At 36.0% G+C, this 22,881-nt stretch overlaps 3 protein-coding genes and 1 long non-coding RNA gene across 11 annotated transcripts in view; 3 read left to right on the top strand and 1 right to left on the bottom strand.

The window, feature by feature from the left end:
- Window positions 1-20,010, top strand: part of LOC122522066 (protein sickie) — a 96,144-nt gene extending 76,134 nt beyond the window's left edge. For 5 of the 6 annotated variants that reach the window (XM_043642863.1, XM_043642860.1, XM_043642862.1 and 2 more), the window contains 9 exons: window positions 545-789; window positions 946-1,097; window positions 14,164-14,247; window positions 15,371-16,036; window positions 16,123-16,664; window positions 16,775-17,305; window positions 17,397-17,599; window positions 17,675-18,042; window positions 18,131-20,010. In XM_043642863.1, coding sequence (XP_043498798.1) covers window positions 545-789; window positions 946-1,097; window positions 14,164-14,247; window positions 15,371-16,036; window positions 16,123-16,664; window positions 16,775-17,305; window positions 17,397-17,599; window positions 17,675-18,042; window positions 18,131-18,289 — 2,950 coding nt within the window. In that variant the 3' untranslated portion in view covers window positions 18,290-20,010. The remainder of the gene's footprint in view (window positions 1-544; window positions 790-945; window positions 1,098-14,163; window positions 14,248-15,370; window positions 16,037-16,122; window positions 16,665-16,774; window positions 17,306-17,396; window positions 17,600-17,674; window positions 18,043-18,130) is intronic. The other variant, XM_043642861.1, reaches the window with a different exon arrangement.
- Window positions 1,862-9,696, top strand: LOC122522074. 3 transcript variants are annotated; one of them, XR_006304987.1, is made up of 2 exons: window positions 1,862-2,497; window positions 9,326-9,696. It is a non-coding gene; the product is annotated as an uncharacterized LOC122522074 (long non-coding RNA). The 3 variants fall into 3 exon arrangements; XR_006304989.1 differs by having other exon boundaries at window positions 1,862-2,633; XR_006304988.1 differs by having other exon boundaries at window positions 1,862-2,669.
- LOC122522072 lies at window positions 14,254-15,362 on the top strand. The gene has a single exon (XM_043642876.1). It carries the CDS (start codon window positions 14,699-14,701, stop codon window positions 15,266-15,268), a length of 570 nt encoding a protein of 189 aa, XP_043498811.1. The 5' UTR covers window positions 14,254-14,698; the 3' UTR covers window positions 15,269-15,362.
- Window positions 20,011-20,257: 247 nt separating the features above from the next.
- On the bottom strand, window positions 20,258-22,858 carry LOC122522068 (glycosaminoglycan xylosylkinase). Its single transcript, XM_043642867.1, has 6 exons — window positions 22,373-22,858; window positions 21,676-22,044; window positions 21,259-21,559; window positions 20,906-21,174; window positions 20,588-20,814; window positions 20,258-20,509 (listed from the first exon to the last, which is right to left on the bottom strand). The coding sequence occupies exons 2-6, from the start codon at window positions 22,042-22,044 to the stop codon at window positions 20,281-20,283; spliced, it is 1,395 nt and encodes a 464-aa protein (XP_043498802.1). The 5' UTR covers window positions 22,373-22,858; the 3' UTR covers window positions 20,258-20,280.
- Between the last annotated feature and the right edge of the window lie 23 nt (window positions 22,859-22,881).

The raw sequence follows: 22,881 nt of genomic DNA, 5'->3' as shown, positions 1-22,881 counted from the left end.
TGTGCCTCTGTTCTGCGCTTTTTGTGCGAACGCATGTATGAGCTTATCCCGAGATCTCCATGGAAAGGTAAAAATGAGAGGAATAAATCGATCTTGGCACACACGCGATCTCTGGTACATATGTAAATAATCACGGTGGGTGGTCTTTAAATAAAAAGCATTTTCATATCTAATCGCCTAGCTCCAGTTGGAGGTAACACTTACGATTATCATTCAAGTACATATATTTCAGAGAAATTGTTTTCCTTATGTGCAAAGCCCGATGCTATTTAGCTATTATATGGTAACGTTGTATATATATATATACGTAACGTAGTCAATTTTGGAGAAAGAGCTTCTTTATGTCAACTGCATTATTCCGATCTTTTCACGAATTTCTTATTTTTCTTCCTTTTCTTTGTATTATATATACACCTTACCTCCATACGGGGGAACATAGGGCTGTACACGGGAGTATAAGGGGAATACGGGAAATAAAGAGGGTGGGACCATCAGATCTAAGTTTGGTAGAAAAGTTAAAAGGTGCACGCCTTTATTTTCACAGATCCACTAAAAGCGAGAAAATGTATCCGTCGATGCTAGCACGAGGGAGCGGTACGTCGTCGTCCGTTGGCGAGGAAGCTGGTATCGGAATGGGTATTGGCGTGGGCGTAGAACCATACTACAGTGTCCCGGTTGGCTCAGCGGGATGCACCGGCCAACATTGGTCTCAACCAACTTCCCCAACACCGACCCATACATCTCGGCAGCCACCTAATTTATATCAACACGTACACAAAGACGATGATAGTTAGTTGTTATTTTCTACCCTTCTCATTGAATATTCTACTTTGACAATTAGTACAAAACGTCTCAAGTATTCGCTAAACTATCCTAAATTTATCCAAATCATTAACATATAATTTCTTGAATCATTGAAAAAGAATAGCTTACTTTTCGTTTCAGTACACGGTTCTTCCGTATCCCTCGTGTCAACAGCGAGCAGTCTTTACAGTTCGGCGGAAGAAAAACAGGCACACGAATTGAGAAAGTTACGAAGGGAATTGTTGGATGCTCAAGAGAAGGTTCATTCTTTGACCAGTCAACTGTCAACCAACGTGAGTATTAACTACAACTTATTACCGTGTGAATGTCCTTATTTATCGTTTAGTAGCCAATAAGGGTAATAATCCAATAAAGTGAAATCTCTACAAAACGTCAGATTTATTATATTTTATATTAGATATGAAGGAAAATATAAATATATGTAGGTATATCGTGACGCGTTAGGATTTCAGAGCTACTTTCTCGTTTCTTTTTTTCGTATACACTACAAACGACCACGCTAAAACACCCACACACGTAGACTCTTCCGACGTGTGCGCTCTTATCCTCATTTTAACTCATATATACCGTTTAACAGCGTGATCTATCGTATTTTTTTATTTCATCCCGGGCGGCGTGTAGCACACCAAGTTCAACGTGACTTCTTACCGCGTCCGTTACACCGGTGAAGCGAGTTGCGTGCCAATACTCGCTCGAAAGTTACATATTTTTACTTCTCGCCTCGACTAATATCTCTTTCTCTAACTAGGTATATAGTATGTTCAATCCTCCGTTCGTTCGTTCGTTCGTTCCTTCGTTTATAAGTATTCGATCAAATATGCGATAAGCGTATACACGAACGTGTGCGTTATCCATAAATCATTATTATCCCAACAATATATCATACTCAATTTATTCATAATTATCAAATTTTTTTAATTATCAAACATTAGAGGTATGAAAAATTATGTACATTTTTATTATAAAAATTTAATTGAAAATAATAAAAAAAAAATAAACACTTTCAACAAAAATTCCTAATACCACCCTTGGTACTTGTATTTAATTATTTCAAAAATAAATTAATATTTGTTTAAATAATAGGTTGATTGTAGGTACTGAAAGTAAAAAGCGATTCAAATAATGTTTAACAAGTAAAAAGTAAGTATATCTCCATTCGGATGTAACTATAGCGCGATTGGTTGACGAGCCAGTCATTTTAGAGCGTAGTAGGGACTGGGATTAACCAATGAAGAAGCCGTAGTACGATCTTCCGCCACGCCGGCCTGAATCGCATTCGCGCCGATCGGTTTTCTTTAGTTGGTCCCGTGCGACGCGACGCGTTCCTTCTTCCTGGCGTTCTCGTTTCTTTCTAGGACTATTTTCTACGTGTTTTGCCTTCTATCGTGACTTTGGACGCCATCCATTCACCTCGTCATCATTTTAACGTCCTTATTCTCTATTCTTCTATTTTTATCTTTTTTTTTGTTCTTTAAAAATCAAAAATTGTTCTAAGTGCAACCAACAACAACAACACAACAACAACAACACACATTTTAACATTTTAGTGTTACGTGCAAGAACAGTGTGTTCTATTCACTTTTCGCTTCCTCGATCATTATCGTGGATTAACAGTGATTGAAAGAAAGGGAAACAAAAAGTATCTGCTTTTTGTATTTTGTATTATCGTGAGGTAGTAGTTCGTTCGAATTCGTTCTATTTAAACGAATTATTTTATCCTCTTATCGACTTTTTTATTTTTTTTTTCAACCGTAATCCCCGTTACGTTATCGAGTGTCAAAATTGACACGATAGGTACCCTAGATAAGGTACCATATCTTTTTCTCATCGTATATTTAGGAAAAGTAAAGATATTTGGAATTTGGAAGCAAGATTGGGCACGACTTTGCATTATTTTCTTTTTTTCTATCTTTCTTCATTTCTCATAAGACATGAATCATAGTTATAACTGCATCTTTCCATATCGTATCCAATTTTATCGATACGATATCTGTGAAAATAAAAGAAAATAAAACAAATATATATATATATATATATATATCAAACTCTCTTCGATAAGAACTCGCAATCGGATAAATCTTAGCTCGCATTTCGCTAACTCTCGTGATTAAAAACTAATATAACTGTATCTCAATATACGAAAGTTTTTCATTCGAACGTTTGTTTAACATTTTAAATTGGACGCGTGTAAGATAGAAATCTTCTTTCGTTTTCGAATAAAGGAGAGTTTGTGTTAGCGCGCGTGTGTCATTATTAGAGGGGTAATTATAAACGTGTTCTTTAATTATGAAAATAATAACATCGAAAGAAAGTATGTACGTTGAGATGATTCGTCGTTTTCTCCAAGAGATAGGAAGAACCTCGACGACGACTATAAGGGTTCTTAAGAAGGCGGTGAAAAAGAAAAAGAAGAAAAAGGTGAAAATGATGGTAAGGGATGAGGGAACTAGACTAGTGGTGTACTACTCAGGCTACCAAGTATTCTAGTATTCTTCGTCTACTACTACTACTACTACTACATCAACCTAGTCGACTGATTTTCTCGAGCACTATATCCCCGAGATTTCTCCTCTTTTTCTCGTATTTCCGTTTCTCTTCTCGTCGACACGCTCAACCGAAGCAAAGACGAGCTCCTGCAATCCGTCACTCCAACAAGCCCATATAATAATTCCTTGTCATCGAAAACGAACAATGATCTTTCGTATTTTGATAATATAATAAAGAATAAGGAAGAAACAAAATATCTCCCTTTTTTAATTCTTTTCTCACAATTATAACTTATTCACGATTATTTTTACATAACCAAATATTTTCGTATCAATATTTAAACCCTTTTTAATATATATTTTAATATGTAATATATATAATTTAGAACTTATGTACGTAATGTAATGTTGTTTTTTTTTCTCGTTGTTAAACCAAATTTTTTAGAAAATCGAAAGATTATTTTTGTTTTATTCTTTATAAACCGTTTATTTCAATTATCCTTCTTGAAAAGCAATGTAATATCTAACAATTAACGCTACTATAAACCAACCGATAGTTTACGTATACCTGTTTTACCGTAACCGGTCAAATAACCAGTCTTTATATTTTTTTACTATTAAACGTAGATAATGATCAATATCTCTTAAAACTAGTATAAAAAGGAAAAAAAATAAATAAAATAATTTCTAGATAATAAAAAAAAATAAAACAATTACTTCAATGAAAAAAGGCAATAACATTGAATGTAAAATTTTTATTGAAATATATCAAACCAGTCGTAGATACGTTTAATATTAAGAAAGATATTCTGTTGATTACTCATAGAAAAATATCCCTTATTTCGAATATTATTTTTCTTGACTCTCTCGTTTCGAGTCATCTTGAAAGTTTAGTTGTGGTTAAAATTCAATCGAAGGGATGCATACTTAGGGCCATGTGTACGTTTTCCTTGAGGGAAGATGAAAATAAAAAAAAAGGAAAAGGGAAGGGAGAGAGAACGAAGGGAAGAAAGAGTAGGAGGGGTTCGCCTAAAAAGCAGGCAAGATTTACGGCTCCGTATTTCTTATCCTTCCCTTTTAAGACTCTTCGAAAAATTGTCCCTTTTCTTCCCGAAGGAAAAACTTCTTTTCTCGATGCTAAAACGTTAGCTTTTCTTGAATCTTTTAACAAAAGAGAAAAATCTGAAATGGGAGCAGGTATCAGATTTTCTTGCAAAACTTTTACGCGGTTTATTTCTTTTTCTTATATTATTATTATTATTATTATTGTTTCTTTTTTTTTTTTTTTTTTTTTTTTCTTCACTTCCATGAGGATTCGACCCGGATCCTGTGAGAACTTCGGTGTCACGAGCACGTGTTTTCTTTCTCCTTTGTTCATCATCCTCTCAATCTTGTTGCCCGATCATTCGGCGGTTGGCCCCTATCTTCTCTCTCTTGTTCGTATTCCTACAAAATTTCCTCATACACGTTTGTCAACTATTTTCTATTAACTTTATAGATCATTAATCAAATAATAACAATAAAAGAGTGAAATTTATTCTCCACAAATGTTTTCGATTTGATTTCAACACTGCATAGGTATAATCTTTCAAAAAAAAAAAAAAAAAAAAAAAAGAATATTGAATGACACGAGTACGAAAAAACATTTGAAATAGAAAGTATAAACGAAAAATCATTCTTCATTATATTTCGACGAGCCTTTTGATAAAGACCTTCAACTTTTGTCGTAAGAATCGATCGAGATGAATTAAACGGAAAGGGCAAAAAGTCAGTGTCACACAACAATGACGATGACGACAACGACAATGATAACTGCAAGGGACTACGACGATGACGACGACGATGAGGACGATAACAATAATAATACGTAATGGCAATGATAATAACGATTCGCCACTCGCGATGGATTTTAATTCTGGAAGGCAAACGTGCTTGCCGCGAGCAAAGACCCTCGGAGACACAACGAAGACCCCGAGACATGATTGAACTAACTATCCAACCAATCCCGTGGTCTCCCTTATTAAAACACACGCCGTTGTTTTGCCTTTTGTCTCTCCTTTTAATACCTCGCATTAAACGTCCGCCTTTACTCACTTCTCTCCTTCATCTTCATCTTTCTCTTCATCTTCTCTTAAATTGTTCCTTTTGATAATAATATTACCCCTTCGTTAAAACGTTTATAGTGTTCCTCTTTGTAAATTTTATAATAATTATTTTAAATGCACCTATAATATTTAATAGCCTGATTTCATTAAAAAGAGAAAAAATAAAGAAAAAAAATAAGAAAAAACCTATTCTAGTTGGTCATTATGAACAGATCGTCGGTAGGATAATATACGCCCAAAGTCATCTCGTCGTTGATTCGATTGACCTAGTGCCTTGTAATAGCCTATTCTAGACAATAATAAGAGTACGTTCAATTTATATTCGAGAATATTACGTGAGAACTATGGAATTCCTTGCACGAGGCACGTTACATCAAGAGGGACGCTTTCAATTACGTTTTAGAATGCTAAGAATCGCGAATACGTGTACAAGAATATCCATCGACAACGTAGTTTAATCGTCATCCTTCATTTTCTTCCTTCCACGTCTTTTCCTCGTCGTTTCGCATTCTTTACGCGAACGTATTACGATGAAATAAACATGACTTTTTTTATTTTTCTTATTTCTTCTTATTTAACGATGATGACGTCTTCCGTTAAAATCTTCCCTCCAACATCCGATCGGTCTTGGTATGCACTCTCATTTAAAAAATATATCCTCGAAAGTTGACTCACGCTACTACTTCGGCTTGCTTGCTTGCTCGCTTGCTTGCTTGCTTGTTTGCGTGTAAAACAAAAAAAGTATTTGAAAAATTTTAAAAAAGAAAAAAAAAGAAGAAGAAGAAAAAAAATATAGATCGGTACGCGTGCGAGATCATAGGAAAGGCAATATCGTTTTAGAGATACTTTTCCAGTACGGTGCACGTGGAAGAGGGATTTAAATTGCCGTTAATTAGCGAGGTGCGCCGAGCATTCTCGTCTATAATAGAGACACGGAGAAAGGTCTTAGATTCGAGACTCTCTTTCTCTCTCGTTATACATTATATATATATAATACACAAACGTATGTAGAATCTATGTTGGATCTATGTAGTACGTTACGTATAGAAAGCTCGCATGTGCGATCTATATTCCCTCTTAATTCGACTTCTTGTTTTTTAAAAGACAAGACGCATATACACGTAGATATTAATGTATGTAGAACGTAAATAAAGTCTCACTTCTTCTTCTTTTTATTTTTCTTATTCTCCTCCTCCTCCTTGAATGCAACGCACGCAATTAAAATCGCATTGAAAATGCGTACTCTTTGACTTTGCGTTGGCTAATCGTTAAATATAAACATGCAACAATACGTAATTTCTATCTCTCTCTCTCTCTCTCTTTCTCTATTTTATATTCTTTTTTATTTTACGTTGCTTCAAAAAAGAAAAAAAAAATGCCGTAAGCAACAAGTCGCTTTATTGATCTGACCAAAGAAGAAATTTCATATCGAAGAAGACCTCGTCATTGACCTTTTTATAAAATACTCTCAATGTATTCGAACACATTCGTCTTTCGCGAATAATCGTTTACGTCGTGTCAAAAATATAAATACAAAAAAAAACAATTCCACAATGTTAACTCGTAATAATCTGTGTCAGAAGGGAATAAAAAATTCGCGCAAAAAATCTTAGACTTCCTGTGCAACCATAAAGATTTCTGTTTTTCTTTTTTCCTCTACTAGAATATTAACGTCTGTTCTCTACTGTGTGTAAAAAAAAAAATATATACCCATCTTCTTTTTCTTTTTCTATTTCTTATATTTACGAATAACTTGTCGTAGAACGTGTATCTTCTTTTTTTTTTTTTTTTTTTTTTTTTAATACGAAAGAAACTTAGCTACTAGAAACATCCGTAGGTGTTACTATCTTTTACAGATAATGGACAGATAACCGCATATGTTCGTCAAACATCGAAACGATTGCAACGAAGACAACGTCTTGTAGATACTTCTGATGAACTTGTTATGTTAATCGCCCCGTAGAGTAAAGAGATGAACTTTCGTATCGAAACGACATGATGAAATCTATCGACTGTAACGAAGATTTTCGACCTCGAAGATTTATATTTACATACACACACGCTACCATACAAGAGTTTAGAATTACTTCGTTAATTCGGAGAACCAGGATATTTATAAAAAAAAAAAAACAGAAAAAGAAAAATATAAATGCTTATAAAATAACCAATGTAGATTTATTTGTCAGCAATATCTTATGAATAATATACATTTTATATTTTTTTTTTTTATCAAAGAATGAATATTTTTCTTCAAATTGTCTTATCAGAAAAAAATGAGCCTTGAACCTTTACTTCAACAATCTGACATACTTTGGGTATCCTAGCAATTTATCGAGGGTTCGTAATAAATTATGTGTATCTGTAATAAATTATTTAAAATCAATTTTCCGTTTTACGTAAAGAATATTTTTTGCAAAACGATTTAGACAATTTCAAAATAAACGCGTTACTTATTATTAAAAATGAAACGTTCGACGTTAACCACTCCTCTTTTGACTAAGAATGTTTAAATGAAAAGAATATAAAAGGGAGGACTCCTGACAACGCGAATGCTTCTTTCAAACCTTTTAATATACTCGTATTCCGAATGAGTCATGCATATGTACAAGCGTGTGTATTGACGATATTGGTTTTGTTAAGCTGTGCACGCATGCAGACGACACACGTTGCGTTGCATCGTTTTGCCGGACACAAGACACACGTGCAACCGCAGCAGTGTAGTCCTTTCAAAATAGATACGAACTGTTCGTTGCAAACTTCTCTTCTCGAACTACGTATTTTCTTTTATAATACCTAACGTTCTCTCTTTCATCATTTTCTCTGGCGTGTACCGTTCATAGACCGTACGGTATACGCTAAGTACCCATGCATTATTATTTTTCCATTTCCTATTCCTAATAGCACGATTTCGTTATTGAAATTTCACAATATTAATAGAAATAACATAATTCCGTAGGAAAAGACTATTCGATTATTTCGTTGATTGTCAGTGAAAATCCTTTATTGATTGGCAAACAAGCAAGCAAGCAGGCTGGCTACCTAACCGATACGAATGACTCAATAGTCGAGGAATGGTCTTTCCGGGCGGGTGAGACCGGTCGATGCACTAAAGAACGGCAGGTGCACCAAATGATCGTTGTTGAGTAGGAAGGATCTTTGGTGTCGTTGATCTTTCGCGATCGCACCTTGCACACTCGTATTTGTATTCCCTTTTTCCTATTCTATGAGACCTTGTATTACATTAAACGACGTCAATTGTACTTTTTGTTTAATCAAAGGAAATAAAAGTTTAATTGTAATAAAGTCTTCTTATCTTCGGAAGCTCGGATATTTATCGGAAAAGTTTATGAGAGTTTTCGCGAGATAATCTATAATAAAAGCATCTGGCGGTGATAGTAGTTTGCGACTGCTGGCAGATGGCTTTAATCATTCTCTTGCCATCGCACGCACGAGGCAACTCGAGTAATCGTCTTGGTGGTGGTAGTCGTAGTTGTCGTTGTCTTATCGCTGCTCGAAAACTACTCGCGAGAGCTCGTATCGCCGTTCCGTTTACGATCATTTCTATCCGTAAGCCACTCGAGGATCGATTTGGGTCAGGGAGTCGTCTTGTAATATCTAAGACCTCTATCCTCTGCTTACAATTAGACCGTGTTAGTTTAACAAGAGCGCGAAAGGAAGGGAACTACGAAAGATAGAAGATATGCGAGCCGAGAAAGATGGAGAAGAAGGAAAGAAATTCATGGAAAATATCAAAAATCAATTGAAAGATAAGAATATCTAATTTTTATTTATTCGAACAGTCGTGCCCTCTGTCTTGCGTATTTTACGCAATCATTTTCCTTCTATTTTCATTATCCGAACGAACTATTTTACACGATGATAAGAAAACATATTTTTTTTATTCATTAGCCTAGAAGATTAGTGTGTACAAGTTGAGGAACAAATTATGAACAGAACTTTACTCGTTAATTTACGAACGATCTTAATCCATCTACGATGGATTTGAAGGTGTGCTCGCGACAAGTTCACGACGGTTACGCGACGATAAGATCGCGTGGTCGTAACAGACCGCGTCCGATCACAGATTCGGAAGAAAATTTGATAGCGGACAGTGGCGGTAGTGGCGGTGATTGTAGTGGTTCTTATACGTTAAGCTCGCGTATTCAAATTTCGACTAGAAATTTTACCGACGACGACGTTCATAGGACATCTTCGGACCAACGTTGGACGAACAATGGGAAAACAATAGTCGAAACTTACGGGACATTGCGCGCACCGTCGAGAAAAAATGATACGAGGAGTACAAATCAAACGACTTTGAAAACATTTCGACAAAATTTGGCCAATCATAATGGCGTACGAAAGGAGCCGCGAAATGTACGAAGAAGTCGTTCCTGCGTAATCGCCGATGAGAAGAGATGCAATTTCAAGAACAATAATAACGATAAAGTCATCGATAATGTTGAAGATAAAATTGATCGAGATAGGAACGAGGAACGGACATTGAGATCGTTTATTCCTATCGACGAGAAATCATCTCGACGTGTTATCATCAGACATAGCGGTCTTCCACGATCGAAGATGGTCCAATCCGGTACGAAAAAGTCTGTTGCTGGGATCGTTCGAGAGGAACGGAAAAGCGACTCCCATTTAACAAGAAGCGAGTTTGAAAGGGCAGGAGGAGGAGGTCTAGTCGATAAGGATATTGGAGCAAGTGAACCTATTTATGCACTTCCTAACAACGGATCTTCCTCTCGAAGCAGACGAGATCGTCGAGCCGTCGTTGTCGATGGAAATTACGTTCAGAGTGGAGACCTTTATCGAACCACTGTCAAATACATCGAGGACGTGAATAAAAATATAGCCGAGATCGACAACAATTATAAAAGATCGGACAAGTCGAGTAATTCGAGTTATGGGATAATCAATAAAATATCGAAAGACGAAACAACACTTTGTCTGTCAGATGATTTCTGTGGTTACCTTCGTAACAGAGGTGGAATGGTACCGATGCCACCGATTTCTCCAAATTTTGGTGAGAATTTTGCTGACAATCTCGATGAGAGCAACGAGCCGATGGTATGCAACCGAAGAATCGAAATAGCGAAATCGATACGACATTTATCGGCATCTGGTGCACGTCGAAAAATTCCACCTAGTCCTTCGATTAGATCTTCCTCGTTGTCGAGTACTTCTAGACATTCAACAGGATCCACTACGACGTCTTCTACTAAATCAACGGATTCTCTTCATGCCATTGATGAATCTACGAATGAAAAAGCCTATCTCTTAAGGGAGAGAGATCCTGGCGAATTGGTATCGGCATCGATTTCAGATGGAATTGAATCGAAGGACGATTCGACTGACGATGATCGATCCTTTGAAATCACCCAGCGTCCACCTTGCCAAAATACTCTATTATTAGATGCTACCAATTTAGAGAAAAATCGGCACGAATTTAATACACTTGCCAGAACAAATCTATCAAATTTGTACGCTCGATGTGGTGACGTATTACCGATGAATTTGGATAATAACAAATACGGAACTCTTCCGTATAGAAGATCGAAGGAAAGAATTATCGGTAGATCTCTTCACAAATCTACCGAAGATGTCCTTGATAGAACATCTCGTGAAAAGATCGAGCCTTCTTTTAGAGCCTGTTCCAGTAGTATCGACGTCAGCGACGGTTCTTCTTTGACGAGAGATTCTATCTATCCGGTGGATGCCACTGACGTCATTCTCAAAGGACAATTGGAGAGATCTCGTTTCAATTTAACAATCGGAGATACTTTTCCAACTACGATTTTTGGATTTAATAATCGAACCAGGCACGATTCTTTCAAATCGGATACAAACAATGATGAATCTGGGAAGTATTTGCACACACTTTTCGCCACCTTGCCAAGAAGAGGAAACGTATCCAGGGATCAGGTTTCTAATGATTCTCCCAGGCGTCTATCCGGGAACGTGACGTTGCTCGAACCGCTTTACGAGCACGCCGTTAGCGATCCGGTTAAGCCACGGAGTACGGATAACGTGATACCCTGGTGGGAACTTGCTACGAGGAAGTACAGACATCGGAGTTGTCCTTCTCTTCAGGTAAACGAGAAAACTGGGACCCATTTGTAGTCGGCTGCGTTGATATCATTTTATGTGTTTATTATGATCTATCAAAGGATTTTCTAACGGTAACTAGAAATACTTTTAAATGTTTCAATTGCACGGAATAGAATGATTTCAAACGATTCTGTTTAATCAATTTTTATTTGAAAGTAAAACGATTTTCTAGTCGTCGTCGTAAAAAAAACACACACACACACACACACAAAAAAAAAGAAGAAACTTAAAATAGGTTTACCACTTGAAAAAACTTGGATGATATTTCTACCGGTTCTCTCCGTTTCAAATTTTCCCCCGTCATAAGAGACCTGTCTGGCAATCTTTCTAAGAAAAACTTTAGATCTGAATCTAATCATAAGATGTGGTAGAAAGAAAGGAAAAGTCAAACCTTAAAAGGTTTCGACTTCGCTATCCTTTTGAATTGTCCTTTAGAAAAACGAATGAGAAAGATTTCTTTAGCGATCTTTCGCCGTTTTTCTACCTTTCTCTTCTTTTCTATTCTATTCTATATATATATTTCCTCCTTCTTTTTTCTTTTTTTTTTAATCCAAATGTATCTCACTATTTGATAATTCAACTTGTTTATTCGCATAAGTTCTTTTCAAAACCATCTATACACTTTTATTTAATTGCATTTCGCACGAAGTTTTTGTAGACCCTGGAATATCATTTCCTGTACATAATTTCCCCCGTTTAAACCGAAGTTCTTATATGTGTGTGTATATATATGTATGTATATATAAAGGGAGACTCCATAACGTATTGCGTTATGAAGGAGAATCGTAGTTTCACGGCCTGGGAACTGTTGGAACTTAACAGCAACAGCAGCAGCAGCAACAGCAACAGCAACAGTTTGTTTCTTAACTCGACTTGTAACGCTTCAAGGATTATACCGAGTTCGCATGATGCGTCTCTGAAACGGAGGGCACGAACGATCCTTTTTCAGAATTTCTTGAACGTTAATCTTCCTCGTTATCATTCCGTAATACTCCATTTTTTTTTATTCTAGCAAAAGTTTTATACGGTAAGGTCAATCGATATCGAACTATACATAATTCATCTTTCTAAACAAATATTTCTTTAGTATTGTATAAAAGCTGTCGATTCTCTTGTCGCGTATATATTTGCATTGTAAATTAAAGACGAACTCAAGGACTCTTGACGCAATCCTGATCTTGTTCCTACAACTCCATTTATTTTTATTCCAAGTGAAATATTTACATGAAAAATTTCCTATTAATTTCGTACTATGTAATTAATATTCCTAAACAAAAATATTGAAAGCCTGAATATTGGGTTGACCGGAAAATTCGTGTTGATTTATAAATACGTATATTTGATTTAAATGTTTAATATACTACAAACATTTTGATGAAATGTCCATTGTCATAATCATCGAAACAAATGTTCATAGAATCTGTTATTAAACTACAAGCATAGTTTATATACATTAACTTCGAACTTGTTATTTAAAAATTTATTACCTGAAATTGAATTATAGATTTTAATAAAATGTTCGTAGAATTTTGATCGGTCTTTTATAAAAGAAATAAAAATAATTCGATTATAATATGTTTGGAGATTCGTTTTCGAAGGCTTATCGCGTCCACAAGATCGTGGGGGGAAAGTTTTGTTTGTCTTATTTTATACGGAGCTTAATGAAAGCCGAGAGCGAGTCGTCGAATAGTACTAAAAACTGGACCGGAAACCTTCGGCAAAAACTTAGATGCCGATGATAGAAGCAAAACGAATGGCGGTGCATAGTGAGATGCCTTGTTCGCATCTAAAACGCAGCGAGAGCTCGTCGTACACCACAAGGGTAGGAAGGGAAGGAGAAGAGGAAAGAAACGAAAAGAGCGCATCGTTTACGGTATCACCCTCGATACGAGTCTTTGAATTCGTTTTCGATGCACATTGTGTATAAGCAAAAAGAGAATCGTTAGGGTTTACAAAAATATTTGATTGCCCCCGAAAAGTTCTTACCGATTGATACTTTTAATCAGTTAAATGTTATCGACGAATAATACTCGTCATTAAGAAATGATAATATTTTATATTATTGCGTCACTTTTGCGGCAGAATTTAGGTAAACACTTTTCAAATTGATTACCATAGCTAACTGGTTAAATAGCAAATAGTAGTTAATTTTTCTCCGTGACTAGTATTATACTCGTCAATCACGGCTAATTGGTAAAATATAATTTCAGTCCATAACTTTTTGTACTTTTGTTAAATATAATTATATGTATACCGTTGCAATTGTTTCCCTTACGTTTACGTCCTATTCTCGTATCGTCGACAATCAATGGCAATGGCAATGACAATAGCCGTTTCCTCTTTTCCAAGGCTGTGCGTGCGTAAAATATCGTGGCTGATTATTATTTTAGTCAGGGAGTACTTGTCCACGTATAGTACGCACCTATGTATGCAGGTCGATGGTTCTGCATAAGTTTTCTAACGCCAAGGAGGTAGTAAAACGAAACGCATACTTGATATTGAGAGAATTCAATTGAATTAACCTTTTTTTTTACCCTCACCGTATATACATCCACAATATTATTTCATTTTAATCAATTCCAGTCAGCATGATTATATAAAAAAGAAAACTTAATTTTTTGTTTTAGGCACATGTTGTATCAGCTTTCGAACAGTCCTTATCGAACATGACGCAACGATTACAACAACTCACGGCGACAGCTGAAAAAAAGGTAAGCATCGATACATTTTCGAAATAATTTTGTTTATTATTTTGTGTTTGTTGATTTTTCCTCGACAAATTTCACCAAAGACAATATACGATCGATGTCCGAACGTTTAATGCAATTCTTATATCAAACATGCCAGGCGTCAAAATTCTTAAGTTGTCGCGTAAAAATCGAAAAATGTGAAATTAATCGCATCTATAGCAATGCGTTCGTCAAAATGTTAATAAAAAAAAAGAATTAGCTTCTTTACAATCTTGGATATAAATCCTGTGTTAATTGTTCATTGAACACGTTAAGTAACCTCCGCAAATAACCTCTTACACTCAGGAAGACGCGATTAAAATTGGAAACTCACGCTGTCTAATTAATTCGCATCAAGTAGAAAGAAAAAGAACAAAAAAGAAAGGGAAAACTCTCGAAGAATCGTAAATTGCGATGGTTCGACGATCGAACGATGGATCGTAATGTACCGCGAACTAACGCGACCAATAAAAAATCCAACACGTTATCCGCGAATAAAAATTCAACTCCGATATCGTCGTCTTCGATTAAATCCAAAGAATTGAAATCCAAGAATAACGATAGAACAGTCGAATTATCGAGCAGAACGTTCGGTAATCAATTGCGATCTAATAAGCCAAAGGATTCGACAAAATTTCGTGAAAAAATCTACGAAAAAAAGCGTATTGCGACGGCCGTCGAGAAGTCGTCGCAAAGAGGCTTTCAAATTGAAAATTCAAGGACGAAAAAAAGTTTAATTCCTAGCATTGTAAAGACTTTCAATCGAAATATCAAACTAGACGAATCGATGACAATAAAAAAAAAACGGATGGCAAAGGAGCTTGATAGATCGGACAAGCTCGGGCAGGAATCGAGTTCCAAGTCGATGAGACAATTGTTTAGCATCGCTGATTCTTGGAGTAGTGATTCCTTAGTTAGTCATTCGGATAGTTGCACCTGTTGTCACAAAAAGGAATTATGTCCTATTCATGGGAAGAATAGTTTCGCTAATAATAAAAGATAATCGATCTTATAGTCATCAAAGGTAGGATAACTTACATAAAACTCTAAAATGGAAATTGGTCTTACTAAGAATTTGTTCCGGTTCTTTTTTTGCATTTAACAGGATTCCGAATTACAAGAGTTACGGGAAACAATCGAGAGGCTTCGAAAGCAAAGCGCGGAAGCTGGATTGAACAACGGACCAGGAGGATCGGGGAATAATGGACGTCGGCATACTCTTGGCGATTCGGATTCTGGTAATACAGGATGCACCGGTGGGGGTGGTAACAGTGGACATCATCAAGGTGCATCAATGGCAAGACAGTTGTCGGCGGACAGCGTCACTTCTCTCAATTCTTTGAGCAGTGCTTGTTCCGCGAGTAGTAGCCATCAGAAGAAGAAGGGTTGGTTGCGTAGCTCCTTTTCAAAAGCATTCTCCAGGTCGCGAAAGAACAGGCATGGTTCAGTTTCCGATGCCGAGGATTGCAAGGACGGTGCCAGTGGAGAATTGAGCGTCCCAAATAGTCCGAGATTACCGACGGCCTCGAAACACGAAAACGCGAGGAACCAAAGTGGCACTAGGAGTAACGGACAAAAATCACCAGAAGCTGAAAATCCTCTTACCGGTAGCAAGAGTAGCTCTGCATTGTATAAAAAGGAGGACGAGGATGTGGACGAATTGAAGAAACAACTCAGAGAAAAGGATCTCGTTCTCACGGATATCAGATTGGAAGCACTCTCCTCGGCCCACCAATTAGAATCGCTAAAGGATACAGTCATCAAGATGAGAGTAAGTTTTCTTAGAACTTCGTGCTTCTCGATGAAAAATCGTTCGAGATCGTTTCTACTAATAATTGATAATTGTCTTTCTTACAGAACGAAATGCTCAATTTGAAACAAAACAACGAACGTCTACAGCGGCTGGTTACATCGAAATCTCTTACATCCTCGCAATCGTCTCTCCCGAGTGATCCTGACAGGCGTTTCAGCATGACGGAAGTAGCCTCGAGCGTTGCTGCCCTTTCGAATGGTGAGAGTAGTTCAACTGCTGATCAATTGGAAGATCTCAATGTACCGGAGCATTCTGTCGTGCCATCAGCGACTTCAACTACGACCGCCGAGCCAGCATTAGACCATGACACCGATGGAAAGAGAATTAATGTTGCTGTCTATCTTGGGAGTGAAAAAAATTTCAATTACAATCTAATATCTGGTAACACCTCGGATAGTGGCATCATCGGCGAACCTCCGCATTGTGTTATCGCAAACGTCTGCATCAGTAATAAAACCAGCTGGGATGCTCTGGACTCGATCGTACGACGATGTTTCAAGGAATACGTATCGAGAGTTGATCCCGTTACGAATTTAGGTCTCGGCATTGACTGTGTCGCCGCTTATCATCTTGGTGAAGCTTCAAGGTTAGCTAAGTCTCTTTTACTTTGTCTAGTTATGAGCAAACAACTCGAAGCAATTTTAACTTATGTATGCATATAATTTATAGGTATATAAATATTATTTCTTTTAACAGGTGTACGACGGATTCTCAACATCCGGAATTACTACCGTGTGGTTATTTAATAGGACACGTGAAAACAATTTATCTGGTGCTTTCTGGTTACTCCTGGCTCGCTATCGACACTCTAATACCACGTTCTATTGTTCAACGACTAATATCTCTCTTAACGGAACATCGCAGAGTCATTCTTTGTGGACCTAGCGGTACCGGTAAAAGTTACCTGGCAGGGAAACTGGCCCACGCTCTCGTAGATGCCGATACAGACTCGAAAGACGCGGCTGCCGTGGCCACCTTTATAGTTGACCACAAATCAAGCAAAGAACTTAAACAATACCTCGCTCATATCGCTGAAAGATGCGACTCTAATGCAGCCGACGAATTACCGAGAGTGATCATTTTGGAGAATCTTCAACATGCCGCCTCTCTTGGCGAACTTTTTAGCGGTCTTCTCGGTACCAGACACTCGTCCTGTCCAGCAATCATCGGAACCATGAGTCAGGCTACTTGCAGTACCACAAATCTTCAATTACATCATAATTTTAGGTAGACTAAAGCATAAGCTTCTCATATTTCAAGTTGCCTTATTCGTCTGGAACATAAGCAGTTTACGCATATGCTTTGCTACCTTTTTCAGGTGGGTACTGTGCGCCAATCACATGGAACCGGTTAAGGGATTTTTGGGCCGTTACCTCAGGCGAAAGCTACTCGAACACGAATTACGTGAATCAGGTGGCACGAGAAACGCAGAAATGGCCGCCGTTGTCGAATGGCTACCACGCGTCTGGCTACATCTTAATAAGTTCCTAGAAACGCACAGCAGTTCCGACGTAACGATAGGTAAGAAAATTATTTATAGGATCATTATTCGAAAATTTTCCTTATTATACCATAAAAAACACAAACTTTTTTTAGGTCCTCGACTCTTTCTTTCTTGCCCCATGGAAGTGGCAGGTTCTCAAGTTTGGTTCACGGATTTGTGGAACTATTCTGTAATACCGTATCTGGTTGAGGCTGTCAGAGAAGGCCTAACGTTGTATGGAAGACGCGCAAGTGGGAGTGGAAATGGCGAATCCACATGGGAAGATCCTGCACAATTTATTACCTCCAGTTATCCGTGGATCTCGACGCACGCTGTACACGGTGGTAGCGATGCTCTTCTTCGTTTAAGGCCCGAGGACGTTGGTTATGACGTCGTTACCTCTGGTCATACCTCAGGCGTAGGTGCGTCCAGTGTAAAGAGCCTCGGAAGTACACACAGCGACACCGAAGGAGATCCTCTTGTTAGTATTATTTATTCTTCAAACCACTTCTTGCTTGATACCACTCTCTACTTTTCTATTATACATAACTAATTTTCCTCTTTTACAGTTGAACATGCTGATGAGACTTCAAGAAGCAGCCAATTATTCAAGTCCCCATAGCAATGACAGCGATTCCGTTACTTCGCTCGATTCCTCTCACACTCGACATTCGGAGGACTTGAGTTCCTCGACGTCATCTTCAAGGGGTGTAGAATCTGCGCTCTGAAAGATAAGTCGTGCGAAATCAAAAGTACGACTCGAGAATAATATTTAGGAGATAATCACCATCGTACATACGACAATTAAAAAATTATGAAATAATATTAGGTCAAGTAATCGAATATTGAACAGAGACCCCGATAGGTGAGCGATGTGATTTGAAAAATTTTTCTACGAAAAAAAAGGTGTCGTGTAACGTACCCTGACGCGACATATTTTCAACGTGAAAATTACTGATGTTAATGTATGTATAATCATACTAATATTATTATATATTCTCGGCCATCCAATAACTATGTATGATACGACTACCGTACAGGAAATTTCAATTCCTTTGTTTTTTGTTAATTATTTTTTCTTTCCTTTGTATTCTTTTTTGTATTCTTCAAAGTAACTGCATTTTAATTGCATGCAAAATAATGTCTCTCGTATACATTGAAAAAATACATTCAGTACCTATGGTTGGCCTATAATCTAAGTTCTACGTGCGTCGAGCACTTTGGTGTGATATTTAATTAAATAAGTAAATGACAAGTATATAAGAGATATAATTCCGTGTTTTTTCCGAATAATAATGATCATGCGGAGATAAATAACGTAAATAACATCTCCATGCAATGCAATAATCAATGCTGCCGTTATCGAAGTACGAATTTCTTTTGAATGAATGCATTTCTACGATTGAGTTCGTTATACGAGAATCGTATAGTACAGCCTATAAAAAAAAAAAAGAAAAGAAAAGTGATATACTCAAAAGTTTTGCTGGTATACAGTATTATCATAGAACGTAGAAAGATGGACTAATAATGATCTAAGCGAAGATGTAGGAATGGCAGGAGTCGCTATTCCACTCGTCCACTATTTTCAGGTAATCTATAATCTATGTTTTCTTAGACGGATCTCATGGACGGATGGTTCGATGCAGCATATATATGTATTTGTTTCGCACTCGAGAACGCGAAGCAATTCGAGATAATCGTGCGCGCGAGGATAGTCTATTTATACATACTTTGCTACGAAAGCTCTATTTAATTAAAAAAGAACAAAAATGTTACTATATATAATACACACGCGTATATACGTCTCTCGACTATACGTATACGTACACATGTACACGTTAATACACGTTACATACATATACATACACGTAAACGCATGCGCCTGACATATACATACACATATACACGTTACATACGCGAATGATGGCGCTAAAATATGTATTATGAACAAAAAAAATGAATAATAATTATTCGATAAGATATGTGAGTAATTCTGGTCATGTAATGTTGTAAATAAAGTATATAAGGGTTATTGTGCGAAGACGTTGAAGGAAAAAAGGAGCTAATGTGGAAACTTGACTCGAAGTTTGATATCATAAGCTTTTACAGAGATCTCTTGTGGTGAACAGAAAGAAAAGTAATCATACTGCAACATTACGCCGAATTTGTAGTTTCTCTTTCACTCCTACAAGTTTCTCTTTACTGCTAAGTCCCGACAAGTACCACGAGCTACATTCGCTATATACATATTGTACATGTTATCGAGCTGAGAAAACATTCTCAGATCCCAATCTGTGACACGAACTTTAAAGTATGTTAACGATTATACAATCGTATTAACAGGTTTTTTACGTTTGTACCGTATTTATACGCTGTACGGCGCTACATCCAAAATTTATCCAAATAATGGTAATTATTGTGACATAAAATAAACCACATTAAACTCTAACGATCTGTAGCATTAAATGATTTTATGTCTTCTTACGCATTACTCAATCATCGCCCAAAACTAAATTATTTCATAGTCGATTTTAAATATGTTCAATGTTACTATATAAAAAATATAACATATAAAAAATACAACATATATGCATATATATATATGTGTGTATATATATATATATAATATCAAATTTATTATGCATAGCTGTAGCAAGATTTTTCTACTACTTCAAATTAAAAACGGTAATCTATAAAATATCTTATTTCTTGCTTTATATTACCGATGATCTAGAATCACATTAGAAACATATTTCCTTTTCTTTATACAGTATTCAACGACGCCATAAATGATAAGAAGCCTTCTATCCATAGCGGTAAGATGTGCATCTGAAATAAGCGGAAGAACATCGGCCATTATTGTCTCGCGAGCAATAAGCTTTTCCAATGACAAGCTTAATGTACCACCACTGAACATTTTTAAACGATCCCATGTAGTTTTATGTATCCTAAAATAGAAAATGTTTCATTCTATCTTATCATATTATGTTGATTATCATATTATTTTACAAAATTCTTATACATACATGCAACATTGATAAAGAGGTGCTAAAATGTCAAGATGATCAATATCAGGATTACCAAGACTCTTCCCATTATCTATTAATAATACAGCAGGATTATGAAAATTATTTTGTGCTAATTCATAGTGATGCCGATCACCATTATCCATCAAGAAATCAAAAACTGCAGTATCTATCAAATCCAATAGCCTACTTGAAAATTGTGGTGAATATGCTTTGGATTCTTTGACCTTGTAAAAAATATATATTTTTTTACATATATTAACATTGTATAGGTACGTAAATCTATCATTCATGTACATATGTATGAATAAAATTCACCTTCTCGCAATAAGCATCATCCGTTTCCCATATTGCTAATTTTTTTTTCTTATATGTTCTTTGCCATGGATGTCGATGTTTAACAAGATGCAAGTAACGTGGTAACCAAAATATTAATGCACCTTCTAAGATATTACCAGTCCCACAAACTGGATCGTTCGAAGAACAGTAATGGCAAACACCATACAAACATGTATCATTACCCTCCTGATACATAGTAGCAAGTAATTCTGGTGTTGCATGTTTACGAATCTCATTGGTAAGATCAACTGAAATTGAACAATGTAATAATCATTAGTGCAACTATTCCTTACTTGTTCTTAAAGAAAATTATCAAATTTTATTTATCATACGTTTTCGAATAACAGCAAGGGGCACTCTTCGTAAGGCAAGTAGTGAAGACAAATGAAATGCTACGATTTCTGCGTTATGACGATCTTTTCCATAATAAACGGGTCCATGAATAACTGTATCTCTAGAATACCATTGTGGTTTAAACACAGCTTTTGCCCCATTCTCCAATGTCAGCATAAGTTTCAATTGTGTACCAAGGACAGCATTGTCTGCATGTTTTATTTTCGCTTTCCTCAAAGCATTAAGTATAGTCCCTAATTCTGGAGCCGATGGTGGAATTAACTGGTGAGCATCAGGCCACTATACACACGATGTTGCGTGTGAATTATCAGCATCCAACATCTTTATACATGAAAAATTATCATAAACGAAGTGTCAAACTATAGGCAAGAAATATAATAATTAATAGAACTAACATTGTTATTAGGAATACTCCATATGTCTTCGTGTACAACATTGTCCATAATTTTCAATTCAGATAATAGCCGTTCGAGGACTATCAAATAACTCGTATTTTGTTTAAAATATTTCGAAGATAACATTTGTATCTCTTCCTTAATTTTTGCATGAATATCTTCGGACTTCTGTGAACCTCTGCCATTTTCATTTTTTCGTAAAGACGACGATGGCCCTTGAAGATAATTTTCCTCTACCAGGGGTAAATTTTTAAATTGTGACTTTTGCGATGAATTCTCTACTATTATGCGAATGAAATAAATGTTTACAGTTATCACAAGAATCAAAAGTGCGCCAAGGGCGAGTAGAGCACAACGCCGACCAATCATCTGCAAAAAGAAAAACGAGATAAAAAATTTAATATCTTAATATTAATCGATGGACAGGATATTGATTTTCTTTTATGATAAAGTAATTTGTTGATATATTATATATGTAACTTATACGATTAGTTCCTTATTAAATTTAAATTACAATTTTATTGTATAGGGAGCAAATAAAATTTTTATCACAGGAATTAGGTATATATTAGAAAATTTTGTACTTTAATTTTAAAAATTATGGGGACACTATAATACTAATATGACATTTCTATATAATTTATAAAACATTAAAATATCTTATAAAGACAAAATTAAGAAAAGATATCTGTCATACCACTAATTCTTGAGATGTCGAAATGAAGTTCAGCTATCCCATGAGAGTTATGATGTGAAACATTTTTAAAAGAAGTTTTTAATGAAACAATTGACTCGATACAACTCTGTAATAACTCACGCCTACAGATAATTGATTAAACTCAATATTTAAAAAACTAAGATCGGTCATATTGGATTTTAGTTTTAATTACACTTTATTTGTATAAATACTAATCTTTTATGTAATTCTAGAAACGTCGTATTAAAAAACGATACTACGAACGATGAATACGTTAACATTAATATCACGAGAGATTTAATAAATTAAAACATGTCTTTCATTTATTTGGATAAACTCACTATTAATAAAATATGTCACATTTCAACGATTACATATATGTTAATAATATTTTTTTATATTTCTATCTATTGAGCCGCGTTATTAACCGACATCACTTTTCGATCGGACCTCCCTATCAATATATATGCCATTACTATAATAATGTTACTGGAGTCAAATCAGTCACT

The sequence above is a fragment of the Polistes fuscatus genome, unplaced genomic scaffold (genome assembly GCF_010416935.1).
Source record: "Polistes fuscatus isolate 324 unplaced genomic scaffold, CU_Pfus_HIC Scaffold5, whole genome shotgun sequence".
NCBI classification, from domain to species: domain Eukaryota; kingdom Metazoa; phylum Arthropoda; class Insecta; order Hymenoptera; family Vespidae; genus Polistes; species Polistes fuscatus.
The sequence above is the reverse complement of the archived record's forward strand: the minus strand, read 5'-3'. Positions and strand labels throughout refer to the sequence as shown.

What these genes read in the sequence shown, in the direction of transcription:
- LOC122522072 (XM_043642876.1), top strand. Translation starts at nt 14,699, where the DNA reads ATGGATCGTAATGTACCGCGAACTAACGCGACCAATAAAAAATCCAAC.
- LOC122522068 (XM_043642867.1), bottom strand. Translation starts at nt 22,044, where the DNA reads ATGATTGGTCGGCGTTGTGCTCTACTCGCCCTTGGCGCACTTTTGATT. An exon ending in ATGATGCTTATTGCGAGAAG is followed by an intron (nt 20,815 to 20,905) that starts GTGAATTTTATT and finishes ATTTTTTACAAG; the next exon opens with GTCAAAGAATCCAAAGCATA. An exon ending in CCTCTTTATCAATGTTGCAT is followed by an intron (nt 20,510 to 20,587) that starts GTATGTATAAGA and finishes TTTCTATTTTAG; the next exon opens with GATACATAAAACTACATGGG.